Below are 14,752 nucleotides of genomic sequence, written 5' to 3'. Positions count from 1 at the left end.
AGATGAGTTAAAGAAACGTTGTTTTTAATCTCTGCTTTGGAAGTAGAGGAGGTGCAATACCAGTAACATCTTGGAGGCTGCTGCTTGTCATTTCAGTCAAAGAGGGATGGAGGGATTATCTGTGCCGTTGATGATGATAGTAACAGTTGTCGCTTAATGGTAATAATCATTTCCAACTAGAAGAGAGCAGTTGTTAAGAGAGCAGTTCTCTGTGGCTGGTTCATTTTATCATACCCCAAGAGTTACAGTTCATTATGAGTAATGCTTTGCCCTTTTGGTGTGCAGCATCTTTTTCCACATGCACAGAAAGAGCGTGTGCTCCCGAGCTATTTCATCACCGAACGTGGCTCATCAGGGTCCCTTTGCACCGCTGCCCAATGGGGAGGTGGGGGGTGGCCCTCAGCTCTCAAGCTAAAGCCCATGAAAGGACCTGGGAGGGACTTTTGGTTAGAAATAAAAAGGTGTCAGTTGTGCTGAACAGGCCAAGGACCCCTGATGCCTGCTTGAGGTCCTTTGGAAAGTAAGCCTCTTTCTTACTTGCAGTGCTAGGAGTCCTTCCTGCAACACCAAACCCTTTGTAGTGGTTTTTCCAGAGTCTGAAAGTCTGAAAAATTGATCACACTTTTTTTTTTAATTTAATTTTATTTTTAAACTTTACAATATTGTATTGGTTTTGCCAAATATCGAAATGAATCCGCCACAGGTATACATGTGTTCCCCATCCTGAACCCTCCTCCCTCCTCCCTCCTCCCTCCCCATACCATCCCTCTGGGTCGTCCCAGTGTACCAGCCCCAAGCATCCAGTATAGGATCACACTTCTTTTATCAAGAGTCCCAGAGGGAGGCATGAGAGATATATTCTAGGTATAAGTACTGTCCTGACAAATGCCTGCTGGAGCCATGGGCGCTATGCTTATCTGCTGTTGAAAGGAGTTTGCGGTGCGGGGCGGGGTGGGGGGGGTACTGGTTCATAGCTGTCAACCAAAATGTGCATGAGAAGGATCATGAGTTTATATGTATGTTCCCAAAGTTATGTTTTTCTATTGTTCTTTATAATGATTGGAGGAAGACCACTGTATTTTAAGAAAAATTGTTGAGGGATGTTTGACCAGCCAAAAAAAAAAGTTTCACCTATTTGTTTTTATAAGATCTGAGGATGGTTACTGGTTAAAAATCCCTGGAGATGGGAATGGCAGCCCACTCCAGTATTCTTGCCTGGAGAATCCCATGGACGGAGAAGTCCGGCAGGCTATACTCCATAGGGTCACACAGAGTCGAACGTGACTGAAGCGACGTAATGTGTTTGCATGCTGATTAAAAATAGAAAGTCTTTTTTTTTAAATTTCCATTTTCACTGAGGAGGCTGCTCACCTAATCGTTTCTTATCCCTATCCCCATTTCTGGGCAAGATCTCAAAGTGGAGATGAGGAAGTCTGTCTCTGCTTTATAAATGGCTGTTCCTCTCCCCATGTTCTCACTGTTAACAAACCACCCAAATGACAATACCCTGGGATCTGCTGATGCAAAAAAGGGGGCCCTGAGCTTCCCTGCGGTAGCACTTGGCTTCCCCAGCCTTTATCTGGCAGGTAACAAAGGGCTGTGCCAGAGGAGCCCTGCTGTTCTTGGGACAATTACTTGCTCCTGGCATTTTAAAGTGGATTTTTACATTTTTCCCAACTCTGCTCCTCAGTGATGTTCTCATTTTTAGCACTTACATGGCTGAGTAAATGCTTTTCAGCTGTTGACTTAAGTGCAACTCAGTCTTCTTCTCTTCCCTCCCATATCCAGCCTTCCTTTTCCTTCTGTTCTTCTGTTAGGAGTGCTTACCTAAATGTGAACTTTTGTTTGTTGGCATGTTGTGCCAAGTGCATGTACCAAGAACCTATTGGATCTGTCCAAACACCTCTGGGGAGGTTGACGTGCCCCCTGGTGCTGTTCCCTCTTCCAAAGCAGGAAACAGAGGTGTTAAGTGTTTTGCTTAAGATCACTGAAGTCTCTTTTGAGGTTTGAGTGCTCCTGGTGGGCTTGGGTTTCCCGTCATCCTGGGTGCTTCTATCACTGATGCCAGAGTCTTAGTACCACAGTAGAAGTGAACGAGGGTGTTGTCCCCTGCGGGGTGCCCCATCTAGTAATGCCACATAGTGGCTCTTCTTGATGACACTGTCAGAGAAGGGCCCCGAGCAGAGCATAGGCGTTACTGCCTACATGTTACCTCTGTGTTGGGTATTTCTTGCTCTATAGATAGCTCCTTCATCAGACATGTCCAATTCCACTTCTGAACCAAATGTTTGGGCAGATAAGTGTCATCTTTTGCCCTATTCCTCTTTCTCTGTAGCTTAAGAATAAGGCATGGAAGCTGGAATAGCAGAGAAACTGAGCTGCTAGACGAAGGGAGTGGGCTTATCTCCACAAGAGGATTTTGACCTTAGACTAGTCCCAGGGAGCACATGCCAGCTGTCAGCTGGAGCCTGGAAAAGCTCCTTTTCCAGCATTTATGCAGCTGGTGGGGTGTCTGCCAGTGCTCCAAAGCTGAGCTTTTGACCCTAAACCACTGCCAACACATTTGGGTTTAATGCTTTAAAATTTTACATAATTGTATTTCTCCCCTTGTTTAATTTTCTAGAAGGTAATAAAGAGAATTGCACTTAGTTTGGTGGATTTGCTTGTGTGGAGATGGGAAAAGGTAACAGGGATGGGGATGGTCTTCCCTCTCCCCTTAAATTCATTATTCTTCTCCATAGCAGTTATGAGCTTCAAATGTCCTACATATTTCATGTATTTATTTTCATTTTATATCTGTTTATCCCACTAGAATGTGTCTTCCATGAAGATAGAATTTTTTGTTTATATCTAAACCTGTGCCTGATACCTAGGAGGTACTCATTTTTTTTGTTGATTTTAATTAATCCCCCCACTAGAAGTAGCTATTGTAAGCAACTCTAGAGTCCCTGAATCTGTCCCAGCTGTTGAAGGGCAGAGGTTGATTTGTAGGACCTGAGATTTTTCAAAATAGAAATCCTGGAAATTGCTGTAGTGACTCAGACTGTGGACCTTCTAGACCAGTGTTCTAGCGGGATAAATGTGATAGCAGCACTTGGCTGTTTGCCTTAACATCTGCCTCAGAGGTTGGGCACCATCATTCATTAATTCATCTAGACAGGGAGAGAACTAATCCTTTATCAGTAAGCAACTCTGAGGCTGGAAAGCTGAATAAGACATAAGGGTCCAAACCCTCATAAATCTTGTCATCAACATTTTAGGGGGAAATTATTTCTTTTCAGCTTCTTCCAGCCCTGTGAGGGGCATTCCTTAGTTTTACTTCTTGCTGTATAATATAATTTTGCATCCACAACCTTCAGTGTGTTCTTTAAGGAGAAGCCTGCTACTACCTGTGGTTCATTATGTCAAGATCATGCACTCTTTTAACCTATAGGAAATTTTTTTTCTTTTGTTGGCAACACAGGGCCAATGATGCTGGATCAATATGAGACCACCATATATGATGGTAGAATAAAACGGGTAGAAAATTTCAGACTTGAAAAGTGCTGCCTCTAGGCTTCCCTGGTGGTTTAATGGTAAAGAATCCACCTGCCAATGCAAGAGACACAGGTTCTATCCCTGATCTGGGAAGATCCCGTATGCTATAAAGCACAACTAAGCCTGTGCACCACAACTATTGAGCCTGTGCTCTAGAGCCCAGGAGTGGCAACTACTAAAGCCTAAGCACCCTAGAGCCTGTGCTCTGCAGCAAGAGAAGCCTCTGCAATGAGAAGCTAGCACCACAACTAGTGAGTAGCCCCTGCTCTCCATAACTAGAGAAAAGCCTGTAGACCCAACCCGGTCAAAAATTAAATACATAGAAACCAGAAGGGAAAGAGACACGTGTACCCCAATGTTCCTCGCAGCACTGTTTATAATAGCCAGGACATGGAAGCAACCTAGATGTCCATCAGCAGATGAATGGATAAGAAAGCTGTGGTACATATACACAATGGAGTATTACTCAGTCATTAAAAAGAATACATTTGAATCAGTTCTAATGAGGTGGATGAAACTGGAGCCTATTATACAGAGCGAAGTAAGCCAGAAGGAAAAACACCAATACAGTATACTAACGCATATATATGGAATTTAGAAAGATGATAACAATAACCCTGTGTACGATACAGCAAAAGTGACGCTGATGTATGGAACAGTCTTATGGACTCTGTGGGAGAGGGAGAGGGTGGGAAGATTTGGGAGGATGGCATTGAAACATGTAAAATATCATGTATGAAAAGAGATGCCAGTCCAGGTTCAATGCACGATACTGGATGCTTGGGGCTAGTGCACTGGGACGACCTGGAGGGATGGTATGGGGAGGGAGGAGGGAGGAGGGTTCAGGAGGGGGAGCACATGTATACCTGTGATGGATTCATTTTGATGTTTGGCAAAACTAATACAATTATGTAAAGTTTAAAAATAAAATAAAATTAAAAAAAAAAAGAAAAAAAATTTAAATACATAAAATTACTAAAAAACAAGAAAAATGCCACCTCCTGATTTTTCTGCTAGCTGCTTGGCATCCCTTCTCTGATAAGGGATCTAGTGGTGAGCCTACCACTGGAACCTTGTATGAATTTCTTCCATGATCACATCCCAGAAAACGGAGGAGGAGATGGCAGGAGCTTAGTGACTTTTTCCTGTCTGACTTAGCAGCAACATATATGAAAAGAATTACAGCTGTTGGTCTGCTGTAAACTCAGAGTGAATCAGCACTGAGAGGAGGCTGTTGATAGGGAGCAACAGTTATGTTCAAAGTGAAGCCTGTGATGGTCCCCTCACCTGAGCAGCTCTGGCAACTGCTGGGGCTCCAGGCTTGAGGAAGCACAGAGGGGGCAGGAATATATCCAGGGTGAGGGCACTCAAAACTCCCATATGAGGAGCAGTTACAAGCACTGGGGATATTTATTTGTATTAATTTTTTGGCAGTGTGAGCTTTTTATTGCAGTGTGCCAGCTCCTCTAGCTGTGGCACATGGGCACAGCAGTTGTGGTTGGTGGGCTCTCTGGTTGTGGTGTACAGGCTTAGTTGCCCCGCAGCATGTAGGAATCTTGGTTCCCCGACCAGGGATAGAACTCAAATCCCTTGCATTGTAAAGCAAATTCTTAACCCCGGACCACCAGGCAAGTCCCTCAGGATGTTTATTTTAGAAAAGGCTCAGAAAGACCTTGAGCTGTGTCTTCAAATGATGGAAGGGCTCTCCATGTGGAAGAAGCATTAGATCATTCTGAAGCCTCAGGTCTTGGAACAAGGATGGCTGAAAGGCTTGCCTACAGTCATGGAATTCAAAGATGGCTGCCTGGGGACCACCTCTGAGCCTCACTGCGTGGTCCCTTAGGAGGAGTGCAAATCCCCGTTTGTATCCGATGAGCTCAGATAACTATTGAAGCCAGCCTAGGGCATGGCAAGGAAATACGCTGACCAGGTAGAAGAGAAAATGACAGCTCTCATTTGGGTCTACCTTCTGTGAGCCTCCTTTTCTCTATTTGCCTTCAGTCAGCTGATTTTATTCCCCCAAATTGAAATATTGGGAGTCTATATTAAAATATATATATATATTTAACAATATATGAAATAGTTAATGATATATGGAATAAAAACACTTGCATTTAATGATATAACTCACTATTGTATATATCAATAATATATATGGTATACATTACAGAATGCATGTATTGTAATGTTGGAACAACCTGAATAATTAAAAAAGAATAGATGAGTAAATTCTAGTATATCATATGAACTATTGTGCAGTTGTTATAGACAGTGATTTAGATCTGTACCTAATGTCCTAGATGGATGGGCAAGATAGTTGAATGAGATAAGAGAAACATGCATAGTATGATCTTATTTTGTGAGAATAAATTAAAAAATTACTTATGTGTGTAATCATGTGTGAGGATGGCAAAAGTGGAGAAGCATAGAGATGAAGTGGTTGTTAACAGTGGTTGGAGAGTCTGGGGTGGGGTGGGGAGCTGGGGGACAGAAAGGGCAGGAATGGAGACAAAAGTGAAGGAAAGTGAAAGGGGAAGGCTCATCTGTCTGTCTATCAGTATCCATCTGTCTATCTGTCTTTCATCTCTCTATCATCTGTCTGTCTAGCTTCATTGGTTGTGCTTAAACATGTATTAATTTTGAGGACCTTAATAAAAGGAGGAAGAAAGAAAAGAGAAAAAGCCTTTTTAAAATGCTGTTTTCTTTTTTGTTCTGTTGCTTGTATAACAACTGTCTCAATCTTTCTATTAAGGACACATTTTATCATTAAAAACACTATTAATTTTCATTTTTTAGAGATGATTTAAACAAATTGAAAAAAACCTGGGGAACGTGTGAAGATAAAGTATTTTGAATCAAAACTGAGTTTCTAGATATTGTGAAAGATGAATGACTTAAGAATCCATTTGTGTTTTTCTTCATTTTTTGCTGTATAAGAGGTGTACATTTTCCCCTTGTGCTCCAGAAAAATGCTCCCTTTCTTAAATGTAGGGAACACACGGTCAGTTAAGAAACAGTTAAGTCAAACAACTCAGTTAAGAAATTTGCTAGTTTCTGGTGGAGAAGTGGAGCGTTGAGTAAAGGGTTCTGACACCTGTGTGTGTGCGTGTGTATTTTTAATCAGTTTTTCTTTCCTGAGATATCCAGCAAAATGCTGCTATGTTTTCCTGGGAATTGGATGCTTTCTTCCAAACTGTTTTAAATAATTATTTTCCAGATTAAATTACCCTCATTATACATTCATTTTTTGATGCTGATAGTCCTTTCTACATAAAGAATTTGTCTATATACAGAATAGTCCCAGACGTTATAGAATTGACTGGTGATTTAACCCCTGCTTATTATGAAAGAAGATTTGAGACAGAAGAGAGTGCTATTTCATAGTCACATTTGGATGTAGACTCAGAGATGATCTCAAGCACCATAATGATTCAGAGACAAATAATAATGTCAGGTCCATAGAAATAATACTACTAATCATCATACTTCTTTGATTTTAAGATGCTCATTTTGTATATGAACTGAAATCTAAATGTATCTTACTATACTTGTGTGCATTTATTAGGTTAATATTGCAAGTCAACAGGGGTCTTATAATTAAAGGTATCAGAAATCCTATAGAATCCCCTTGGGAGCTTATTGAGTTCTGGATGTTTTAATGCAATTAGTACATTCCAGAATCAACAAACCTCAACCAGAATTTCAGTCTACATATAACCATCTTGATTCAGACAAAGCAAGAAGTTATAAAAGTGTTTCTTTTCATTCAAGCGACTGCCTCATTGATAGATAACACTAAAATAATACTAAAATTATACAGAGTAGAATCTGTACATGGCAGACTGCATTTTAAGAATCTTGATTTTAGTTCAAAGGCACTATCACTTTGGGAAAACTAGTCATGTGTGGTGACATTTTTCCATCTCACAGGCTAAAAAAATATTTCACTAGGTCAAAATCCTGAGCGGTACTTAGGAACAATGTATGTGTCAGAAGAGAGTGGAAAGAATTGGAAGAGAAAATGTTATTTGAAGCTGTGGCCTGGAGAGAAGGAAGGAGCCATGACATGGAAATCTGTACTGACCGACTAGGTTACCTGTATCCTAGTTTGCTTCAGGTGTCTTGTCAAGCATTTCCATTGAGTTTTGTGGTCACTGTTGCTTTGTTTCTTCTTTCAGAAAATCCTCCTCCCACTCCCCCCAGGCTAGAGTGGGGAAGGCTGCATGGCTGACTCGCCTGTGTGTGTTTGAGTTCATGGTCTTTTGCTGCTTTTCTCATGCTTTTTCTTTATGATGTTTCAGCTCATCCACCATACACCATGTGCTTTAGAGTGAAATTCTACCCACATGAACCCTTGAAGATTAAAGAAGAGCTCACCAGGTATTTTGTTTGTTTGTTTGTGTGTTTAACGTGCCCCTTGAGCCAAAGCCAGGGCCGCTGAGTCTTCCTTCTAGAGCAGAGCATCTCCACCAAGCAGACGCCTCAGCTCAGTATTTGGCTTGGCATTGTTTCTCTTGCACTTAATTGTCTTGGGGTTTTTCAAACCGTTGTCATTAGGAGTGTAATTAACTGTGCAAAAAAGCTGTGGGGATAAGGAGGAGCTGCTCCCTGAAAACATCTGACAGTGGGTTGCTAAAAATAAACAGAAGATGACTGTCTTTAGGATATGGGCAAATTCATAGCTAGTGCAGCCCCTGGGACTTATCCTGGGGATCTAAGATTTTCTGGAAGGGAAAAGATCCCTTGACAGAATGGAATGTTTGTCATCCCACATTCCACTTGCTAAACGACCAACCGTGGAGCCAGCTACCCTCTCCTTGTAGAGTGTTCTCAGCCCAGCTATTTGCGTTTTCTAGTTCTTGGGCCTCCCCCCACTTCTTGTCTCCTTCTGCCGCGGCCACGTGCAAATAGTCTACTTTCTGGAGGTTCCACAAGCAGCCTTGGCAGTGCCACTGAGCAGGGTCCCAGGAGGGCCTACTCGGTGTATAAAGAAGAGCCCATGCTCTTAGTGCTTAGTTCTTAATGAGGCTTTGATTTGATGCTTAGTTCTTAATGAGGCTTTAATTTGATGACTGCAAAAAGTCTTTGCATCTAGTCTTCTCTCAGAATAATCTGTGTGGGTCCAAGCGCAGAAGAGAAGCAAAGGCAGTTGGCCCTGATCATTGTGTGCAGAGGCACGTGTAGGGTTCTTGGGGGTTGTGCCGTCTTATTATCCATGAGGGGCCAGTCAGGCTCCACCATAGTGGCAAAGGGTGACGTTGGAAGGGAGCCTTTCTCTATTAGTAATTTGTGCACAGCCATTGGCGGAGGTTTGTGCTTAGGGGTGGGGCAGGGTATGCAGGGGAAAGGAGATGATGGACATTGTAAGTGGTGGTTGGCATTTTGCAATCTGGCCTGCCTTTTTTAAAAATTAAGATAAAATTCACATAACAAATTATTTTTTATTGTTTCAAAGTGTACAATTCAGTGCCATTAAGCACATTCAACATGTTGGGCAACCATCACCATTATCTAGTTCCAGAGCATGTCATCATCCCCCTGACCCCCAGAAAGCTCATACCCATGAGCAGTTACTACTCACTCTCTCATCCCCTGGCCCAGGAAACCACTCATTTGCTTTCTGTCTCTATGGGTTTACCTGTTTTGGACATTTCATGCAAATAGAATCAAATTGTATGTGGCTTCAGCCTGCTTTTGGCTTGAAAAATTTAATCATTTATTTGTTTAGTTCTTCCTCAGTTTTGCTATCTGCAAGGGCTGTATGAGCTACTTAAATAAATAGAGAGAGAGACATATTGGAGATATTTGTCCTCCCCTCTGGGTGCTAACAGTGTTATTAGGAAGATCAAATCAAATACTCATGCCAGGCGTTATTGCATCAGGGGGCCAAAATGGCTCACTTTTGTCACTTGTTTGCTTTAAAATCTTTTCTGGAGGATAAAAACTGAGTATGTATCACAATATAAATTAAGGATGTGTTTTTTGTTGTTGACATTGAGAAAAGCCCCTTTTGAAAGTAAAAGGGTACAAAGTTTTAGTCACTAACTCCAGTTAAATCCCTCTCAGTTAAATTTGCTAGCATTCCTACTTTTGTCTGAATAGCTAAGGTATTAATAGTGGAACATTTTTATGTCTCTGATGGAAATTAAGATAATACTGTGTCCTTGCACAGGTAGAAATGGGCTTTTCTGAGTTAACACTGTCCTTAGAATTTGAAAGGAATCTGCAAACTATGGAATGACTCAGATACTTAGGTTTAAACCCTATCTCGAAAGAGTTTAGTTTTTCTTGTTTGATAAGTTATTTTATCATAAATTAATCTAAAATTTAAGAAGTTAATAAATGAGAAGCTAAGATCACATTTATGACCAGGCTTAGGTGTAAATAAACACTGAGAAAGAAAAGCAGTTTTAAAAGAGCAAAACAACAAGAATACTCAGCAAGAAGGACATTTGAAATCATTTTTTAACCTTTTTATCTCTCCATTTACACAGTCACCTTACAATCTTTTAGATTTCTAGGGCTTTAGGTAAATGCTATATACAATTGAGTGTAATAAAAGCATATTGCTTTAAAATGTTTTGGTAAGAACCATCTTTAAATTCATACTAGATGGAGAAGTGTATCACCAATGGTACATAATGATGTGTGACCCCGATCCTCTTGTGTTTTCATTGCTTAATTCTTTCATGCAGGGAGGGGTGAGACTACATGTAAATGCATTATTATTGTTGTTTTTTGGTGACTGTTACATTAAAAAATGAGTATCTGAACCTGAAGCCATTTGCAAGGCTCAGTGGATTATGTGGAACCCATAATAATCCATGATTATTTCTAGAGTTTGCTAATTTGAGTAAGGACCCAATCTCAGCTGTTGTGAAAGCTGATTTTCTTTCTCAGGAAGCTTTCATCAGACGCAATATCTGAGTTATGGGATCAGAACCCAAACCTCTGATTTATGAGTGAATATTTATTTGAAACCATTTTTCACTGCTAAACTCACCAAAACGTGGAAAGGAATGCTTTTGGTTTAATGTATGCATTCAGCATGTAGCAAAGAAACTTGATGGCATTCAGCCTGGCAGTTTAAAATCTTTAAGAAAGATTTCATCATCTCAAGTATTCGTACAACCCTGGTATTCTGAATAGTCAAGGGCCTTGGTCCTCAAAGTCAGGTCACTGAATTAACAGCAACAGCATCACCTGGGAACTTGGTCTCTGCCCCAGGCCTGGGATGGGGTCCTGCAATCTATATTTTCATAAGCACTCCAGGTAATTGTTGGAGAGAGAAATGGAAACCCAGTCCAGTGTTCTTGCATGGAGAATCCCATGGACAGAGGAGTTTGGCAAGCTATGGTCCACAGGGTCTCAGAGAGTCAGACACAACTGAAGTGACTTTGCAGGTAATTGTAAAGCAGGTTAAAATTTAAGAACAGCTGTGCTGTGCTGTGCTTAGTGACTCAGTCATGTCCAACTCTTTGCAACCCCATGGACTACAGCTGACCAGGCTCCTCTGTCCATGGGGATTCTCAAGGCAAGAATACTGGAGTGGGTTGCCATGCCCTCCTCCAAGAACCACCACTTCAAGGCAATTGGATTTTCAAAAGCATTAGTTCCCTTAGGTAGATATTAGAGCATACAGTTCAGGGGGGTTGGTATGTTCCCAGAGTTGTGTCACCATCACTGTGATCCCCTTCCACAACATTTTTATCACCCCAGCAGCAAACCGAGTACTCAAGCAGTCCTTCCCATTCTCCCCTCCCCTCAGCCCCTGGCAGTTATGAAGCTACATTTCTGCGTCTGTAGACTGGTCTATTGTGAAAATTTTATACAAATGGAATCATACAATATGTGGTCCATACACCTTTTATGTCTGACTTTTCACTTAGCTTAATGTTTTCAAGTTTCATCCCTGTTGTAGCAGGAATCAGTAGGTACTTCCTTCCTTTTATGAGTCAATAATATTACATTATACGGATATACCACTTTTCTTTATCCTTTCATAAGTTGATGGGCATTCGGCTTTGCTATGATGAAGAATGCAGCTATGAAAACTCATGTACACGTTTTGGTGAGGAATAAGATTCTGATTTAATTAGATCTGGGTAGGATCCATGTTGGTATTGTCTAAAAGCTCCCCCGTGTAATTCTGATATGCAGTCAGGATGAGAACCTCTGGTTTAGAACCTTTTTACTCAAGTGTGATCCATACGCCTGCAGCTCAGCATCACCGGGGAGCTTATTAGAAATCTGGACTCTTGGGCCTCACCCAGACCTACTGAACCAGAATCCACATTCTAACAGGATCTCTGGGTAATTCACAAGCTCACTAAAGTGTGAAAGGTGTCAGTTTAAGGAGATGATACTCTGGGTCCTTGACAAAATGGGTCCTTTGACAAAATTCACAGTAACCCAGACAGGAAATTTATTAGGGACTACCTTTATGCCCTGCACACAATTCCATACAAAGCTGGGGACAGAAAGTGTCACTTGAGCCTCCACGGTGTCCCCAGTGCCTAGCACTGTCAGGGCCTAAAGCAGGTGTGAGGTAAAGATTCATCAGATGGAACCACCAGGGAGCCACTGAACCCATCAGTGCATCCCTGAGTCAGGAGATGGTGAGCTCCAGTGCTCTGGGATGGGACTAGGTGGGCTGGCAGCACCTGAATGGTCTGAGCACTTCAGGCAGGCTCTCTAAGTGGGGCTGTGCATGAAGCTGCTTTGTTGTCATTCAGTTGCTCAGTCATGTCTGACTCTTTGCGATGCCATGGACTGCAACACGCCAAACCTCCCTGTCTCTCACCATCTCCCAGAGTTTGCCCAAGTTCGTGTCCATTGTATCATTGATGCCATCCAGCCATCTCATCCTCTGATGCCCTCCTCTCCTTCTGCCCTCAATCTTTCCTAGCATCAGGGACTTTTCCAGCGAGTTGGCTGTTTGCATCAAGTGGCCAAAATCCTGGAGCTTCAGCTTCAGGCTGAGTAAAAGATGAGATTGTTTGAGCTCTGGAGGTAGTGACTGGGACCGATGGGGTGCTGCCCGTACCTGGCCTCAGGAACCTGGAAAGAAGAAAAAGGTTGATCTCTGCGACTTAAACTGTAAAATAAGCAGAAAGAATCTGCAACATCTGTAAAGTTACTTTAGTCAGAGATAAGGACCCTAGGCCTGACCCTTCAATGAAAGAATCAATCCAGCTAAGAAATAGGAGGAGATTTGAAGAGGGCATGATTGGCGTGGAGGAACAGAGGAGACAGTGGTGACATGACCTGAGCTAGGAGTGGCAAGCTAACACCCCGCCCCCCACCCATCCCCAGCTGAATCGAGCCAGGCATATTTTTTTTGTTTGGCGCTACAGTGTTTTCAAAAATAGAGTTTGCTGCAACATTAAAATTCAAAGGATTTTACCTCTCAATGAGTCTCTGCGATGCTGGAGCTGCACGGTGCTGACCCTTCCACGGGAGCCAGCACCTTCTGTCCTCTGCTCCTCGACCCCTCACCCCAGCCCCTGTCACTCAGAATCAGGTTTGTCTGACCTGGAGAAGATGGCAGGAGAGCATACTAAACAGATGACAGCTCTCACTGAGAATAAGCTGGCTTCCTGGCCTTGTAACCACGTCTTTTCGAGGTTGATTGAGTGGGACTAGTCTCTGTAAGACTGAGTGTGTTTCCTGACTCCTCATTCCACCAAGAGCTCGGGCAACCTGTACCTGAAGTGCCGGTGGGGGCGAGGGTGGCTGTGGTTGTCATTGTGTGGGACTTTTCTCCCAGGGACGGTGGCTGCTAGGCCCCGTGGCTTTCCTCTATCTTCCCCGTCTCTCTTGGAAGTGGCTACAGGCACTTCAAGTTTTCCGAACTCTGGGGGCCCCTCCCAGTTTTCCTCTGCTTGCCCTCCAAGCAGCACAGGTAGGGTTCTGGGGACCCAAGTGGATGAAAGATACACAATCCTTCTGCTTCTTCCAGGCCTCAGCCAAAACTTATGGCAACTCTTTCTCCTTTTTCATTGCAGATACCTTTTGTACCTGCAAATTAAAAGAGATATTTTCCATGGTCGATTGCTCTGCTCCTTTTCGGATGCTGCCTACCTGGGTGCTTGTATCGTTCAAGGTAAGTGTGGGCCCAGCTGCGCATCCCCACTGTTGTACGGGACAGTAGAGCTTCGGCTGTTCAGAGCCTCTCTCCTCCCCAGCCTGTGCTCATCCTGTCCGTGTCATGGTTGGAGGCCAGTCAGGGCTGGGTGGTCAGCAGTGGAGCCCCCCTTCTTCCCTCCCAAGCCCCTGGTCCTGGTGGAAGGTGGGCTGTTGTGGTCCCAGGGGCCTCTGCATGAACAGAGTCCTCAAGGTCCCAAGGGAGAGTTCAGAGTCTCTGTTTCGAAGGGGACGGAATGCATGACTTTATAACAAGCTCTGAAAGATTATGGGGTCTTCTATGCCCTGAGCTCCAAACACCAAGTGTGGGGTATGCTGGGTATATTGAGCGGGCGATCTGTGTCCAGGAAGGCAGGTGTCAAACAGGTGTCATTTCAAACCTTTGATGAATGCCTTGATGAAATGTCAAGGCATTTATACAGGCATATCCACATGTGTAGTATGTGTATATATGTGTACCATATCTGATTCTTCACCTTTACAACAGTCACATAGCATGGTGAGGAGAACCCCAGGCTCACAGTCTGTCATTTCTCAGTTTGAGCCTGAATTCCCATTTCCTGGTTATTTCACCACAGACAAGTGATTTAAACTCTTTAAGCTTTAATGTCTTCGTATATTGAAAGAGGTGGTCATACCTCCTTCACTGCTGCATGATGATTTCATGAGACTTAGTCTGAGGGTTGAACAGGCCCCCGAGGGAAGTGACAAACACTTAGTGGGAAGTGGCAGACACTTAGGACCCAAGGTTGGTTTTCATTTGTTTCTACCTGTAAGAAAAAGTTGTTGGAGGGAAGGCAGTCTCCAGGACCCAAGGCAATGCATTGCCATGGGGAAGGGCTCGGGACACACGTGGAGAATGACTCAGATGTTCTGTTCCCCTGGGCCTGCCGGGAGGCAGCTGGGCCTGTTTGGAGGGACTCAGGTGTTCCAGCCATTTGTAGCTTGGATGCTGATGACATGTTTATGAGAGAAAGGGAGGGTGGGGAAGGGAACTAGGAGAAGAGAGGAGGGATGCAGAGAGAGGGAGAGAGAAAGAGAGAGGAAGGGAGGGAAGGAAGGAAGAAAG

The 14,752-nt window shown here is 43.1% G+C and overlaps 1 protein-coding gene across 2 annotated transcripts in view; it reads left to right on the top strand.

The window, feature by feature from the left end:
- Positions 1–14,752, top strand: part of FRMD3 (FERM domain containing 3) — a 351,285-nt gene that overhangs the window by 208,013 nt on the left and 128,520 nt on the right. For both annotated transcript variants that reach the window (XM_070795032.1, XM_019966466.2), the window contains exons 4-5: positions 7,839–7,917; positions 13,545–13,642. In XM_070795032.1, coding sequence (XP_070651133.1) covers positions 7,839–7,917; positions 13,545–13,642 — 177 coding nt within the window. The remainder of the gene's footprint in view (positions 1–7,838; positions 7,918–13,544; positions 13,643–14,752) is intronic.

This window comes from Bos indicus, chromosome 8 (genome assembly GCF_029378745.1).
Source record: "Bos indicus isolate NIAB-ARS_2022 breed Sahiwal x Tharparkar chromosome 8, NIAB-ARS_B.indTharparkar_mat_pri_1.0, whole genome shotgun sequence".
In the NCBI taxonomy this organism is placed as follows: domain Eukaryota; kingdom Metazoa; phylum Chordata; class Mammalia; order Artiodactyla; family Bovidae; genus Bos; species Bos indicus.
This window is presented reverse-complemented; position numbering and strand designations above follow the sequence as displayed.